The 15,932-nt window shown below is 62.9% G+C and overlaps 1 protein-coding gene across 1 annotated transcript in view; it reads right to left on the bottom strand.

Moving 5' to 3' along the window:
- Positions 1-2,404: 2,404 nt before the first annotated feature.
- Positions 2,405-15,932, bottom strand: part of TAF4 (TATA-box binding protein associated factor 4) — a 45,817-nt gene continuing 32,289 nt past the window's right edge. The window contains exons 6-15 of the mRNA XM_058679679.1: positions 13,324-13,413; positions 12,607-12,852; positions 11,608-11,755; positions 11,257-11,371; positions 9,613-9,790; positions 9,045-9,167; positions 8,666-8,791; positions 8,333-8,389; positions 7,859-7,978; positions 2,405-2,612 (exon numbers count right to left, since the gene is read on the bottom strand). Coding sequence (XP_058535662.1) covers positions 2,445-2,612; positions 7,859-7,978; positions 8,333-8,389; positions 8,666-8,791; positions 9,045-9,167; positions 9,613-9,790; positions 11,257-11,371; positions 11,608-11,755; positions 12,607-12,852; positions 13,324-13,413 — 1,371 coding nt within the window. The 3' untranslated portion in view covers positions 2,405-2,444. The remainder of the gene's footprint in view (positions 2,613-7,858; positions 7,979-8,332; positions 8,390-8,665; positions 8,792-9,044; positions 9,168-9,612; positions 9,791-11,256; positions 11,372-11,607; positions 11,756-12,606; positions 12,853-13,323; positions 13,414-15,932) is intronic.

The raw sequence follows: 15,932 nt of genomic DNA, 5'->3' as shown, positions 1-15,932 counted from the left end.
CCTGTGCCCTTCTGGAGGGCCCAGCCAGACGTGGCTGTTCACGGAACCAGCACTGTGAGCACACATCAACAAGGGCATGAGACCGGCCCAGGCAGGACTGAGTCCCTGCGGCCTGACACTACGGCAGCCCAGGGGCCTTCCCACGAGCGCTCCCGGGACTCACCAAAGGTGCCACCTTCCTGGGTGCGCTACAGAGCTCGACGTGGTTCTAACAGCAGGCCCGACGGAAGCAGGGGCCCTCACCCCGTCCCAGCCCCTCCATAGCTGTGTAGCCTCTGAGGTCAGCGTCCAAGCTGGAGGTCTCAGCGCAGCCAGCCGGGGCCCCAAGCACCGCGCAGTGGCCGTGCCCACCACAGGCCTGCCGAGTCCCTGACCGGGCCAGGCTAGGATGAGGCTTGGATCTCTGTGGATAGAAACTGCTGTCAGTGAGCGGAACCTCCCACTCCATGAACCTGGAGTTCCTCTTCACCTCGCCTGACTCAGCCTAAAGATCTTGCTGACCACCACCGGGGTTCAGCCACGGCTCTCCACCACCAGCGTCGGCTCCTGAGAGCTGGCAGCGTGTCATCGCTGGCTCCCCCGGCTCCCCGGCTCCCTGGCTCCCCGGCTCCTGCCGCACACAGCCGCGCCTCGGGTGCTCGCTGCCTGCCTTTCTCCTCTTCCTCATCTGGCACACATCTCGGTCACGTTACCCACCTGTTTCACAGGACAGACTGCATCTACTGTGTCACACACCACACGCTGCCTGCCACACGCCAGTCACACCGCAGTATCCCCCAACAGCCCCATGCCCATGCCCATTGCCAGGCGGCAATGCAAGCAGCGGGCACCTCAGCCCGGGACTCTGGTCACAGTCATGGCTGCCCCAGGACCATCACAGCCCAGCCACAGGCACACAGCCACATCTACCATCCTGAGTGGACTTGCCGAAGCTGCCCAAGGCCACAGGACTGCAGGTAAGCCTGTGCAGACGCGGGGCTGCCCTCAGAACCCGGCACAGGACTGGGGTACCCCACCCTGACCCAGCATGACTCATGTCTACACACATGCCAGGCTCACACTAAGGTGCCCATCAAGGGCTCTCACCTGCAGCCCAGCCGAGCTGTAGGCCTGGCCAGGGGCATTGTGCAGTGGCCCCTCCCTGCCCTGGCTTCCCTGTGCCTCCCCCTGCCAGGCCCAGCCGAGCCACACGCACCGTGCCCTGGAGGCAGCTCAGGGCTTTCCGCTGCAGGGCCAGCAGCTCGTGACCACGGCAGGATGCGAACATGCGAAGAGCCGACAACACACGTACAGATAAAGTTGTTTTTAATAAAGGAGTTAATTTTCTTTCAATCCTATATAAAACAATAGCAATTAAAAACTTCATTTTTCAAAGTAAAATATTTACATATGAACAAGTAACTGTGCAAAATTTACATGAAAAATGGAAAGACGGGGATCTCCTAAAAGACAAACTAAAGGCTGTAACAGTTCTCAGGTGTCGGTGGAAAATACTGACCGGCTACCTGGGCTCGTGCGGCTGGTCACGCGTGGCCGCACGAGCCAGGCTCTGTACAGTCATAAAAGCGCTATCCATAGACAATTTAATACAATAACCTCTGAAAATAGAAAGAACCAATTAGTATATCTGTCATAAAAAAATAGGTACAAAGAAGGGGCTTGGCTCCGGACGCCTGCAAAGTCGGCCCCCAGCTTGCATACAGTCTTAGCAAAATAACTGTAGTTTACACGGCCGTGTGGACACTCCGAGCCAGACGTGCACACCACCGACAGAACACGACGTCCCCACACGTGATTCAATGCGACGATAGGCCTCCGATGATTCTTCTCAACTCTGATTTTATTTCATCTAAGTTTCCACTTTGAGCTAAAAAACACAGTGCAAGTAAAATATATTTATGCTGAAAAGGTTTCCATCTTTCCACTTTACAGCTTTACAGCCCGGCAGGGGCAGCGCCCACGACCACGCTGCCCACAGTCAGGAGGAGCCGCCAGCCTGGCCGGGGAGCTACAGTGACCTGCTGTGCCTCGAGGGGGCTCAGCGGGCGGCCGGGGCGGGGCGGGGCGGGGGAGGCTAAAAAATCAGTTTGCTTTGCCAACTGACTCTAAGCAACATAAAACAAAGGCGGTGAGGTCGCCGGCTGCAGACACGTCCACACAGGCTGAACACACGCGGCCGGGGCGGCTCGTTCGGCGGCTCCATCAGTCTATATATATATGGCTTGTTTGGCAAGAAGGCCACTCACTCAGAGCTGAGTTAGATTCGGCTGTCCTGTGAGAGTCCACGGGCCTCGTGTTCTCTGTTACAGAGACGGGTTGCTTTCGTACTGAAGAGCGGATTTAGAAAGTGGTCCCCCTGAGAGGGGGCTGCTGGGAAACGGAACCCCTCGGCTCGGTCCAGAGGGGACCCCTGCGAAGCCAGCGGCCGTCCGCGCAGCACCGCGTCACTTCAGGAGCGCCTTGTACAGCAGCAGGGAGTGGCTGCTCTCCCGCTCATTTTCTAAACAGAATATGAGGTCCCTGAGGTTGACCCGCGTGATTCTCTGCCGCGTGAACTGCCTGGGGGTTCCGACGCCGGAGCTGCCTGGGACCGCTGAGCCCGGGCCCGCGCCCTGGTGACGAGAAAGCACAAGACAGGCGAGTTAGTGGTGCCAGGGGCAGTGCCCAACAGGAGGGACTGGGAGGGGCCCCCACGGCGCACGCTCAGACACCAGCCCTCGGCGACCCCACAGCTAGCACCTGGCCCTCCATACAAACACAGCACAGCTGCCCAGCAGGTGCAGTAGGGGTCCGAGCCCACCCAGGGCCACTCCGAAGGCCGGCTGAGTCATCCCACGTGGCCGTCACGCACACTGGACCTGGGCCTGCCTTCCCGGCCTGGGTGAGCAGGTGCTGAGCCGGGAAGGGGTGAAGGCTCAGTGGTTACAGTGGGCGGGTCGGGCCCGAGAATGGCCCCCTGCCCCACAGCCACCCAGCACCACCAGACCCTGGGGCAGCCTGCTATCCACGGAGCTGTTGGGGGCGTCTTCGACCCAGACAGCAGCTGCAGGCAGGCTTGGGGTGAGCGCAGCAGGGTCCACACGCCGAGGGTGGGAGCGCTTCCAGCACGCTTGAGCAGACACGGCCACAGAGTCCTCACGGCGTTCCACAGTCTGAGGCGCCCAGGAGTTCTGCCAGGACACTGCCAAGGATGGTGGGGCAGGAGAGGCCCCAGGCCCGCACCGAGCACTGCCCACGCCTGGGTTGGTCCAGGTCCAGTTGGGGCAGGCCACTGCTCTGGCTTGGCAGGTTTCAAAACAGGCTGGTGTGGCTCCAGCCCTCGGCCCCAGTTTCTTCACGGACAGATGGTCCAAGGAGGAGAGCAGGCCGCCGCTCAGGTGCCTGAGCCCCGATGCACACCCACTCCTTCTGGCCTCGCGGGCAGGTGTCAGCTGCAGGGACTCCATGGTCTCAGCAGGCTCCAGAGCAGCTTCAAGTCGCATCCTCCAGTGGCCTCGGCGCAGGAAGATGCGGGTCCCGTGCCCGGGAAGGCCCTCTGGCGGCTTGGAACAGCAATGGCACCAGCGACTGAGAGCGGGCCACGTGTGGGCAGGGCTCCAAGCCTGTCCTTGGCGGGCCAATGTGCAGCCATGGCCACCGGCGGCAAGCCTCCACGGCTTCCTCACGCAGTCACCACACCTGACCTCAGGGCTCAGCACAGCCAGCTGGCGCGGAGTGGGGCGGGCCCACGGGGAGGCTGCCAGCTGCAGGACACCGCCTTATGAAGCATATCTGCTCTCTGAACCCGAGAGCTGGCACCAAGGCAAGGCGTTAAGTTTACAGGGTGCTACAAGTCAGAAATCAGATAAACAAGATTTTAATGCAATCTTTTCTTGAGATTAGACTGACGCCCCAACTGGCCCACCGGCCAAGGCCAACACCCGCGTCTCCCAGGGCTCACGAGGTGGCGCCAACCTGCCTGCTGACCAGTGGCGGCATGGAAGGCCCCATCCGCACTCAGAGACCATTGGCAAAGTTGAACAGGGAGCTCAGACCAGCCTGTGGACTCCCAGGTGGGCAATGCAGACCCACTGTGAGTCCCACCTCGGGGGCTCTGTCAGCCAGCCCCGGCCACACCAGTAGCACTGCCTTCTCGTCTTCCCAGTGTGCAAACAAGGCAGGGCCAGGCCAGCTAGCTGGGAGTCAGGGCTGGACAGGACCCTGCCAAGGATCTGAGCTGACAGCAGTGCCAGGGCCAGCACCCCGTCAGGCCGCCCACACCTGCAGGCCCATGTCCTCCCCAGCAGGGGCAGGTGTGTGGCAAGTGGCAGCGGGAGGCAGCTTCACAGCTCACATGAGCCAGCCCAAAGGTCAGATCCCACCACCCCACGCACCCTGGGAAGGCAGCTCTGGTGGGGTTCTAGTTAGCACACAGCCAGCAGCACCAGGGCTGGTCATCCATCAGCCCCATCCCCCACCGAGGTGGCGTCATGCGTCCACTGCCCACAGCAGGCTGCAGAATGGACGCACTAGCCACTGAGGCCATGTGGGGAGGGACCCCCCGACGAGAGACAGAAGACAAAATCTCCCCACCTTGTCTCTAGCACTTTGTCTTTCGAATAATCAAACAGCACAGAAGAAACACCTGCGAGTGGCCAGGTCCGAGGCCCCGGGCCGGACCCCGGAAAGGGCTGAGCCCACAATGAACGGGCGGTGGGCCGCAGGGCCAAGCCCACACAGACGCAGGATCCAACCAGCCAGCACGGGCACAGAAGGCCCACTCCTGCACTTCGCAAGACCGTCAGGAGAGGGCGCCGTAACACCATGGACCCTGGAAGGAGGCAGCGCGGCACTGGGGGGGGGGGGCAGAGCACACACCTGCAGGAAAGCTGCATCGGGGAGCAGCTGTGACAGCATCCACGGAAACCAGACCACCCTGAAGCCTCCGAGCATGGAAGGAGAAGCCTGCGGGGACCAGGGCCAGGGGGCGGGGCCGGGGAGAGCAAGGTGCCCAAGCGCCCGACAGGAGGAAGAAGAGGAAGGAGGCAATGAATGTGCTTTGCCTGTGCTGTGAGACGGGGCAGGACTTGGCTTTGGTCACAGCGACCGCCTCTGTGGTCCCTCCCGTACAGCTCCAACTCTTGGCACATGGCAATGCCCAGATGGGGGAACCCCAGGACAGACACAAGGCAAAGGGGCTGGCATGGCTGCAGTGGGCACCTGGGGATCGGCCACCCCAAGAGAGGGCGCCCGTGTGCACTTCCATGCCCCTTGAGGCGAGCAGCTCTAAGCCTGCTGCAGCCACGTGGATATCAGGACCAAGACCCCCTGGATGCGTGGGGAGACGCGGGCTCCCCCACCGGCTGCTCAGCAGGGCCCACACAGCTGGCAAGACAAACTTGGGCTCAGCTCCTGGGAGCCCCGAGCACCCCTTACCCCCAGGGATGGACATCTCACCCACCACCAGCACTTCAGAGACACGGCTGCTATGGCAAGAGGAAGAGGAACGAAAAAGCTCCCGGAGACCCACGCCATCTGAACAGCAAAGCCAACCATCAGTTTTAATACGCCGTGGGATACCCCGCCCATGCACGCCACTGGAAACGCAGCAACAGACACGGCCAGGCAGCGGGGAACATGGGAGAAGGGGCTGGCGCGCTCAGCCCTGGTCTGACCCAGGCCTCTCACAGGACGCCCGGCAAGCTCACTTCCTGCCAGCGTGGTGCAGGCCAGATGACAAGCAGTTCGGGGAGGAGCAGCACACGCAGGACCCACACCTCTAGTGCCCACACCACGAACGGCTCTCGGAATGACACAGCTGCTGTCCAGCACTTCCATATTTCAATGATTTCAATGTCGTTTTGGAGTGGGCCCCGTAGGCTCCAAAGTCATCACAGACCAGGCCCAGCTCAGGCCGTGGGCTGCTCTTCCAAAGCCCTTCTGTGGGCCCCTGCCCACGATGCCAGTTAGTGTCCCAGCTGGTGAGCCAGCTCCCTGCAGACATGCCTGGGAAGCAGTAGGAACGCCCTGGCACGCACGTGGGAGACCAAATGGGGCCCGTACTTTCTGGGGCTGTCCTTCCAGACACACAGTCCTGCCCCACAGCCTGTACTGCCACCTCTCCCCTGTGGGCTGCAGCCTAGAGCCCCATCCACAGAGGGTGGGGCCCCAAGGTCACAGAGACACCAGGACACCAGAGACCTCGCACACTGCCAAGGTCACTGTGTAGGCCCTGCCTCAGACCACCTCCTCTCCACACAGCAGGTACACAGATAACAGCCACTCCACAGCTGGGATGGGACCCCCCCAACCTGAGCACCATAACCTGCACCCCACAAACACCTGGCCCCAAGTTAGGCCCACACACCTGAGAGGCCTCAGACCAGGCCCAGATCAGGAGTCGGGCGAACAAGGTGAGAAAGCCACCAGGAACCACGGGCCTCAGCAGGCCATCCCCAAGGCGTGCCCAGGATGCCAGCGGCCGTCAGACATGCGCAGCACCAACACTGCAGCCTGAAGTGCAAGGACAGCCCGAGGCCCCCAAGGGCTTGAGCTGCAGCTAGGATGGCCCACGCGGGCACTGAGCACTGGAAAGGCAGCTTTCACTCATTCGCCTCAAGAACGAGCAGCACACACACTGCTTAGTGAGTAGGCAGGCACTCAGCAGCTCATATGAGCCAGAGAACCAGGCGGAAAGCCTGCAAAGGCACTTTGGCAACATCCGAGCAGGGCACAGTGTGTGCAAGCAGGGCATGGCGTGTCCAAGAAGGGCACGGTGCGTCCCAGCAGGGCACGGCGCGTCCAAGGAGGGCACGACGCGTTCGAACAGGACACGGCGCGTCCAAGGAGGGCACGACGCGTTCGAACAGGGCACGGTGCGTCCAAGGAGGGCACAAAACATCCGAGCAGGGCACGGTGCATCCCAGCAGGGCATGGCGTGTCTGAACAGGGCACGGTGCATCCAAGGAGGGCATGGCATGTCCAGGCTGGGCACGACACATCCATGTAGGGCACGGTGTGTCCAGGCAGGGCACGGCACATCCCAGGACGACACACAATCAAGGGACCTGGAGGTGGTCCCACGCGTATCCCTGGCCCAAGAAGTTGACACTGAAGTCAACAGAGCTAACTGACATGTGAAACCAGAGCCCAGAGTGCAGAAGTCAGCCAAGGCTCCACTTGATGGTCACTCAGAGCATACAGGTGGGCCGGGCAGTCCAAGGCCCACTACTGGGGGGAACTCAGCATGAGCCAGAACCAAAACACGCACAGCGTGTGTGTCCAGGGCAGGTGCTGTGTCCGGCAGCCACAACGGTGCAGAGCTGGACTTGGTACCCCACATCTGAATGTCTGGGCTGCCTGCCCTGGGAGGCAGCAGCAACACTCGAGGGACTCTGGGGTTGGGTACCTCACTGGGGTTGGCCTGGCACTTGGGGAATGAGCCAGCAGCCACAGACCCGTCTCCCTCCGTGCCATCACCGCCATGAAAACGGAACCTGAAAAGTTACGGCACGTTGGGGTGCGCCTAACCAGCAACAGGCGTGAGAGTAAGATGAGGGCTGACGGCAGCCGGTGACAAGGTGGCTCCCGACAGGGCCCTGGAGAGACGCGGGCCCCAGGAGCAGGGTCACCAGGCTGAGCCCTCCAGCCCAGCCTGAACCCACCGCAGCCAGCCGTGATGTCCAAGTGGAGCAAATGCCCCTGGGTCAGGGCAGAAGACCCCCAAAGGCAGCTCAGAAGCTCCTGCCCGCTGCCCCGTCCCACGGGTACCTCTGCACCGCAGCCCTTGCCCCGCCCCGTGTGGCCGGTACCTCTGCACGCACCCTCTGCCCTGCCCAGTTCCACAGCGGAGCCCCTCTGTCGTCCACCCTGCCAGTACCTCTGCACCCGCTGTGGAGCCTGGCCAGTCTGCTCTCCTCTTCTTACGGGGGCCGATGGCAGCCAGGGCGGTCAAGTTGGCATCCCGCTGCCTCAACTGTGCCAGCTCCTGCTGCTGCATCTGGGACAAGTATGGGAGGACGCAGGGTCACCTTTCATTACCACAGAGCAGAGACAAGTCCCCCAACCAGGAACCCCTCATGTTCTAGCTCATGTGCGTGAGTGCATGTGCGTTCAAACTTTTTTGACCGTGAGCGTATTCTGCAAATCAGAAACAGCAGCACTTCTGAAAGGGATGACACTCACGTGAAAAGTCACAAATACGGACCAGTTCTGAGCGTCAGGCTGCGCATCCGGAGAAGCCACACTCGAGTGGGACCAAGCAGCCACAGTCCCACATGCAGCACTACCCATGCCCAGGGTGGCGCTGGGGGCAAGCACGACGTGGACCCACACGCTGGGGCCCCACCCTCACCTCTTTCGCCTTCTGCTTCAGCCTCAGCTGCTCAGGGTCTTCCTGTCTGGATCGAGACTGTGGTTCAAAGCAGCAGAAAGAGACAAGTCATGACCCAGGGTTCACGTCACGCGTGGCTCAGCTACCATCAGTCCACAAACATGTCTGACACGTGAGGCCGAGCGGTCAGCTGCCCACGGCATGCGTGGAAATGAGAAAGCAAGATGCAGTCCCACAGGGTGCGAGCCAGACTGGGGGCTGCCCACTGCCCGGCCTGGCCCAGGGCCAGCTGCCCCTCTTCACTCTGTGCAGCCCCGCCCGTGCGGGCACCTGCATGAGCCGCCGCACACTTGCCTTGGCCGCGCGCATCAGGATCTCACGCTCCTGTTCGTCCTTCCTCTGCTTCTCGATCTGATCGAGCTGCTCGAAGAACTTGAGCTGCGCCCGGACGTCACTCGCCTGCTCGTACCTGTCGTCATCCTACGGGGGAACGCAGCCAACCTGAGCCTGGAACCCCCTCCCCGTCTGCCCCGGGACACAGGCGCCTGCACCTCACACAAGCCCACAGGGATTCTAGAACTTCCAGACCCACAGTGGAGGGCATCCTTGAGACACTGCTCTGAGGCTGGGAACCCAGGGCTGTGGGAGGGACATCTCCAAGCCGCAGGTGCCCTCCTGCTGGCCTCCTGCTGGCCCGGGGCTGGCGACGGCGAAGCCCCTCCCGGCAGGATACCTTGTAAGAGAAGTTCTTCTGCTGTGCTGTCTCTGATATTCTCTCCACAAGGTTCTGCAGCCGCTGCTGCGTGGCATGCGACACGTAGCTCACAACGTCCGGGTGCAGCTCTGTGATGCCATGCTTCTTACCTGCAGCCCAGGCGACAGGAAGCAAGCATGTCGTGGAGCCAGGGTAGCGCTGCCTGCCTCGCCTCCCGCCGTTGCCCTGTGGTCTACCACCTCAGGGCAGCCCAGCCAAGACCACAGTTCACCAGTGCCCAGCACGGCAGGCATGGCCTGCTGCCCTCAGGCACCGGCAGAGGGCAAACCAAGCTCAGACATGGGTGCTCCCGGGAGCTGCCCAGCGCCCACCTGCCTGGTTCTGAGGCCCATCTTATAAAGCCCTCCCGGGAGCTGCCCAGCGCCCACCTGCCTGGTTCTGACCCATCTTATAAACCCTCCCAGAAGCTGCCCAGTGCCCACCTGCCTGGTTCTGACCCATCTTACAAACCCTCCCGGGAGCTGCCCAGCGCCCACCTGCCTGGTTCTGATCCATCTTATAAACCGTCCCGGGAGCTGCCCAGCACCCACTTGCCTATTTCTAATATTCTTCTTTGCAAAGGCGCCGGGAGGAGAAAGGTCTCATCTTTACAGGACCGGGTCAGCGTCCCCACAATTTCCGAGTTTGTGGCTAATATTCTCGCACTTTCTTCCGACAGATTTACTCCAGCCATTGACGCCACATCATTAATGTCATCATCGTCCCTTGAGAAAAGCAGATCAGATCGTCACAGCGGATGGGAGGAGAGGCTCTGGGCTCCTGGGCGACACACGCAGGGCAGGGAAAGGCCCAGCTTCTGCACCGGCTGCCCGCGGGCACTCCATCTGCTTCGTGATTTGTGGGCCCCCCGCGCCGCGTCCACGTGCTCACTGCTCTCCAGGCTCCACCACCTGACTAGAAGCTGGCAGCGGTCGGGACAACGTCTGCCCACCTGGCCAAGAGGAGCCCCCCGATGTGGCACAGGAAGCTCATCACCCACGTACTGCTGCCCACAGCCACCATTGTGGCAACTGCCCCAGGGCATCTCCTGTCCCTCGCTGTGGTCACTGCCACAGGCAGCAGCACACATTCCCACCCTTCACAGCTGAAGGTCACTGGCCAGTTGTCCCCAGGAGTCCTTGCTATGGTGGCCTGAGCCCCACAGGCAGCGGCCGTGGGACGACTCCTCCATGCTGTCTGCCAGCTACACAGCTCTGTGCATGCTGGCCCCAGGCGGGGCTGCCCTGGGGCCCCAGGGGACATGCTCTGGGTCCTTCCAACAGCGTGAGGTCACCTGCTGCTGGGGCAGCCGTCACCAACCTGGGACCCCCAACCCGTCTCACCCTTGAGCACCACAGCCCAGGCCAGCCATGTCCTTCCTGGGAGCGCTGGCCCAACCCGAGTTCCCCCAGCCACCCATGCCCAGCAGTGCTGCCACCCAGAGTCTGTGCCAGCCTGCCCGGGCCCATGCAGCACCCGCCCATGCCACTCAGACGAGGAGGAACCCTGGCTGCTAGCAGCCTCCTACACTCCTGGCTCCGATCCTCAAGGAACCGAGTTTCTTCTGCACCCCATGCAGCCAGTCGCCACCCCCGACCCCACTCTGTCCACATGGGGAGGGCGGGGGTCAGGAAGCCTCCGAAGCTGAGTGTGCCCTTCCCCCACCGCGGCCCCTCCTGCCCGTGGCCTGGGAACCCCCGACCCAGGGTGGCTCCTCTGGGTGCACTTGCAATACCACCCAGAGGGGCTAATGAACGTTTCTCTGTTCACACCCAGAAGCCCCAGGGACCGCCGAGGTGGCACCGATGCAGCCCCCGACCAGAGCTCCAGTTCCAGCCCCAGCTGTCTGGCTTCCCCCACCTCCCCTACCTAGGAAAGCAACAGGATGGCCCCAGTACTTGGGCCCTGCTGTCCACATGGGAGACCTGGATGGGGCGCCGGCTCCAGCCTCAACCTGGCCCAGCCCCCACCAGCACCGCCACAGACAGAAGTTCTGCCACTCCAGTCAGTCCCACTCATGTGGCATCCTCGAGGCAACCCCCCACACAGGTGGCTCCACTCAGGTAGGGAGAAGCAGTCTGCAGCCGCAGGAGCCCTGGGATGAAGGCCCACGAAGGCCCACGCACGCCCCGAGAGCCCGAGCAAGCCGAGGCCAGCTCCCCACTGACCCCACGGCGGGTGCAGCGCTTACCGGAAGGACCCGCCCCCAGGCTCCTTCAGCTTGTGCTTCTGCGCAGCGGCCGCCTGGGCTGACGCGGCAGTCAGGGCTTTGGTTCCAGGTAACACGGCGGGCTTGACAACGGGGACTGCAAGACACGGGCAATGCCACGAGGCTGTCGGCAGGCCCTGCCCGGGAGCTCACCTCCCGCCTCACTGCAGTGTTTCAGAACTTCGGATCAACCCGAACTCCACTGCAAGGGACCTCTCGGGACTCCCTCGATCTTATCAACCATTCCACACGCAGAGTCGTGTGGGACAGCGACAGCGGCACCGGTGCACGCCGCGCTCACCGAGCAGCGCACACTCTGCGCCCGGGCCTCACCTGGCTGCAGCTGGCTCAGCTGGACCTGCTGCGGGGCTGTCAGCATGATGCGGCTGTGAGGCTGCCGCAGGGCGACCATGGGTGTCTGCGTCAGCGTCACCTGTGGGGGTCGGATCAGGGCTCCTGGCTTCGAGGGCTGCTGGATGACCTGCAGCAGAGCGGGGAGGGCGGTGAGCACATGGCCCCCGACCCCGTTCCACACGCAGCTGGCAGGATCAGCGCAGGGGCAGATGGGGAGGTGCCCCCGCCACGTGCCACAGCACGTCGAGCAGCCTCCCTGCCAGAGCAGCCCAGGGCCATGAGGCCAGTGCAGGGGCCGAGCGGGAGCTCTGCCTGGGGCGCTGCCAGCACAGGCTCCAAGCCGCTTCTCCCTAGGCACTGGCAGGGGACCTCCTCTTGGGAGCTGAGTAGCTTCCTGGGCTTTGATCCTGCGGTGGGATGAGTCCTGCCTGAAAAGTGGCTCAACCACGCCCACCGGGCCTGCCACTTACACACCCTGGTCCTCCCAAGCACACCTCACCTGCACCTCTAGCAACCCCACTGCCCAAGCCATGGACCCTGCCCCCAGATATAACCTGACCCCTGACCCCTAACAAGAGCCACAAAGCTCAAGCCTGCGAGGCCTTGCCTTCAACCACAAGTCTGACACTTGTATGACCCTCACAAAGGTGCCTGGGGTGCACCCAGCAGAAACAGGAAGCTGGTGCAGACAACACAATGTCACAGGACACCAGGGTACACCATGTGCCAGCAGGTGGGCCCTATATCAGGAACCATGTAGACCAACACTACAGCCTCACACAGGCTCAGCCAGAGGACCCAGGCTAGCCTTACCACTCTGCCCCTGTCCCCCAGGGCCTCGCCCGTGGGGCCTGCTTCTCCTGTGTCCAGTGGACATGTGCCCGGGCGCATATCACACAGTAATGCCCACCCCAGACGCACCCCCAGCCCAGCCCCCTCACAGCGCCCTGTCTGGGCAGCTGGCCTTGCCGTGCATACCAGCGGGGCAGGCTGTGCCTGCTTGCCCACGCCGACCTGCGTGGGCTGGGCGAGGCTGATGACAGGGGGCTGCAGGGCGTTGGTCACGGTGGCCGCTGTCTTCCCCGCCGGGCGCTGCCCCGAGCTGCTCAGCACCACGGCCGTGAGCGCGGTGGTGGCCTGCGAGGCGGGCGGCGGCTGCTGCTGGCTCTGCTGGATGAAGGCCGCTGAGTCGGGGGTCAGCTGTCTCAACGCAGGCAGGCTCCTCTACATGGACACACAGGTGGCAGGGCTCAGGAGCGGACCAGGCAGCTCGCCCCATTGAAGGAACAGGCTCCCAACCCAAGGGAACATTCCGAGGTCAGGCCTCTACATCTGCCAAGGTCGCCTCTCCTGCCACCAGAACGCTTAAAAACAAGGTGGCAGCGACAGCAGGGTCAGTGTTCAGGGCGCTGCTCCAAGGCAGCACAGACGGCTCCCATCCCCAGGCCTCTGCCCCGAGGTGGGGGCCCAGATGGAGCTCTGGGCTCCCCGCTCCGCCTGGCCCCCACAGCCATGGCGGTCAGCTGGAGGGGAAACCGACAGGCAGTCTCTGGCTCTGTCTCTCCAAAACATGAAATACAACCAAGAAACAGCAGCACTGCTTAACACAGTGAAGGCCCAGACACAGCCTGCAGTCCCGGGCACCCCCGCCCAGCAGGACGGCCTCGCTGGGCAGCCCCGGGCACCTGCGCTTACCTTCAGGAAAGGCACAAGGTAAGGTTGAGGTGAAGAGTTAAGTTCTCGGTATAACCTGCTAGTGAAATCTTCAGCTTCAATTTTTCCATCCTTAAAAACAAGAGCCACATTGAAACCGGTGAACAGAGGCTCGTGGACACATCTCCACACAGCACCAAGTGGCCTCATCCGCCCCCTTCACCTGCTGGAGGGGGCAGGGGCCTGCACCTGGGCTCCTCAGGCCCTGCACAGCCCTGACACCTCCAGCCCCGTCCAAGCCACAGCCCCAACATCACCTGCAGCCCGTCCAAGCCAGCTCCTTGCCCAGCAGGGGCCAGGGCACCTTCCGGAAGGGGCCAACCCTGCCCACACCTACAAAGGGCTCGAGACGCAGGAGCTCAATACAGAGGAAACCAAGAGAGCCCAGAGCACAACGGACCAATTCCTCTCAAGAAACTCAAGCTTGCAACAGACAGACAAGTGAGATGGGCAGGGACCAGCAGCACAGCTTACTGGCTGCAACCAAGGACAGCGAGCCCTGGCAACCACAGCGAGGGCCTGGGGACAGAGGCCACCCCAGGCCACAGCACAGGCCTAGGGGCAGAGGCTACCCCAGGCCACAGCGAGGACGCAAGCACCAGAGTTCTGACCCAGAACACAGCGCGCTTCACAGAAACCAAGCAGTTTAGAGGTGGAAGTCAGAGGATGAGGTGTCAACCCTCTGTTGGGGGCATCTGCAGGGCCACAGGCATGTCCTGCCATCAGGGGACCCCAGGCCAGGCCTGGCACCACACAGGGACTTCAGAGAGGAGGAGCAAGCTTCCCTGACAAGCCATTCTCACAGAGGCTGGCACTGCAGTGGCCACGTCCATCCTGGGAGACGGTGCAGTCAGAAGGGGCAGCGAGCAGCAGCCAGGGCTCAGATGTCACAGAAGGGACCGCTGGTGGCCTTGCCAAGAGCACAGCTGCTGGGCTCAGCGAGAAGCAGAGAGCAGCCAACAGGTGCCCCCAGCCGGGCACACCACGCAACCTAGAGTGCAAGCCTCATGTCCAGGCATCCAAGCCCACGAGGAAGGAGCGAGGGGCAGCCCCGGGCACACAGCTCAGGCTGTCAGAAAGCACCACTAGGAGGTGGAAGCGGACACCCCTGTGGCCACGCAGCTCAGCCGCCAGTCGCCCCCAGAACACAGGGGGGCAGCAACCCTTGTACTCCTCTGTCCACTTAAACAAGGCTGACACCTCCCTGTTTAAAAGCAGTAAAGGTGGGAGGGGAAGGCAGGAGGAGTGGCGGGGGTAAGAAATGACACCTTGAGAAAAGAGCTTCGAGGAGCCGCACACACACTGTGCAGCACTGCCCTTCGCACAGCGGCCACCTGCCATGGCCCCTCTGAGAGCTGGCCCAGTCTCTCCACGTGGGCAAGCACGGGCAGACACAGCTCAAGATGGCGACGCATGCAGGGCCACAAGGATGGAGGCGGGGTCAGGCCCTCTCCTGCTGACCCTGTCATGGCCATGCCCGGGCCCTCTCCTGCTGACCCTGTCATCACGGCCGTGCCCGGGCCCTCTCCTGACCCTCTCCTGCTGACCCTGTCCCACGGCCATGCCAGGGTCCTCTCCTGAACCTCTCCTGCTGACTCTGTCATGGCAGTGCCCGGGTCCTCTCCTGACCCTCTCCTGCTGACCCTGTCATGGCCATGCCCGGGCCCTCTCCTGCTGACCCTCTCCTACTGATCCTGTCATCACGGATGTGCCCGGGTCCTCTCCTGACCCTCTCCTGCTGACCCTGTCATGGCTGTGCCCGGGTCCTCTCCTGACCCTCTCCTGCTGACCCTGTCATGGCTGTGCCCGGGTCCTCTCCTGACCCTCTCCTGTTGACCCTGTCATCACGGCCATGCCCGGGCCCTCTCCTGCTGACCCTGTCATGCTGACCCTGTCATCACGGCCGTGCCCGGGCCCTCTCCTGCTGACCCTGTCATGCTGACCCTGTCATCACGGCCGTGCCCGGGCCCTCTCCTGCTGACCCTGTCATGCTGACCCTGTCATCACGGCCGTGCCGGGGCCCTCTCCTGACCCTCTCCTGCTGACCCTGTCATGGCCATGCCCGGGCCCTCTCCTGACCCTCTCCTGACGACCCTGCCATCACGGCCGTGCCCGGGCCCTCTCCTGACCCTCTCCTGACGACCCTGTCATCACGGCCGTGCCCGGGCCCTCTCCTGACCCTCTCCTGCTGACCCTGTCATGGCCATGCCCAGGCCCTCTCCTGACCCTCTCCTGCTGACCCTGTCATCACGGCCGTGCCCGGGCCCTCTCCTGACCCTCTCCTGCTGACCCTGTCATGGCCATGCCCGGGCCCTCTCCTGACCCTCTCCTGCTGACCCTGTCATCACGGCCATGCCCGGGCCCTCTCCTGACCCTCTCCTGCTGACCCTGTCATCACGGCCGTGCCCGGGCCCTCTCCTGACCCTCTCCTGACGACCCTGTCATCACGGCCGTGCCCGGGCCCTCTCCTGACCCTCTCCTGCTGACCCTGTCATCACGGCCGTGCCCGGGTCCTCACCTGCTGACCCTGTCATCACGGCTGTGCCCGGGTCCTCTCCTGCTGACCCTGTCATGGCCATGCCCAGGCCCTC

The sequence above is a fragment of the Ochotona princeps genome, chromosome 22 (assembly GCF_030435755.1).
Source record: "Ochotona princeps isolate mOchPri1 chromosome 22, mOchPri1.hap1, whole genome shotgun sequence".
Taxonomy (NCBI): domain Eukaryota; kingdom Metazoa; phylum Chordata; class Mammalia; order Lagomorpha; family Ochotonidae; genus Ochotona; species Ochotona princeps.
This window is presented reverse-complemented; position numbering and strand designations above follow the sequence as displayed.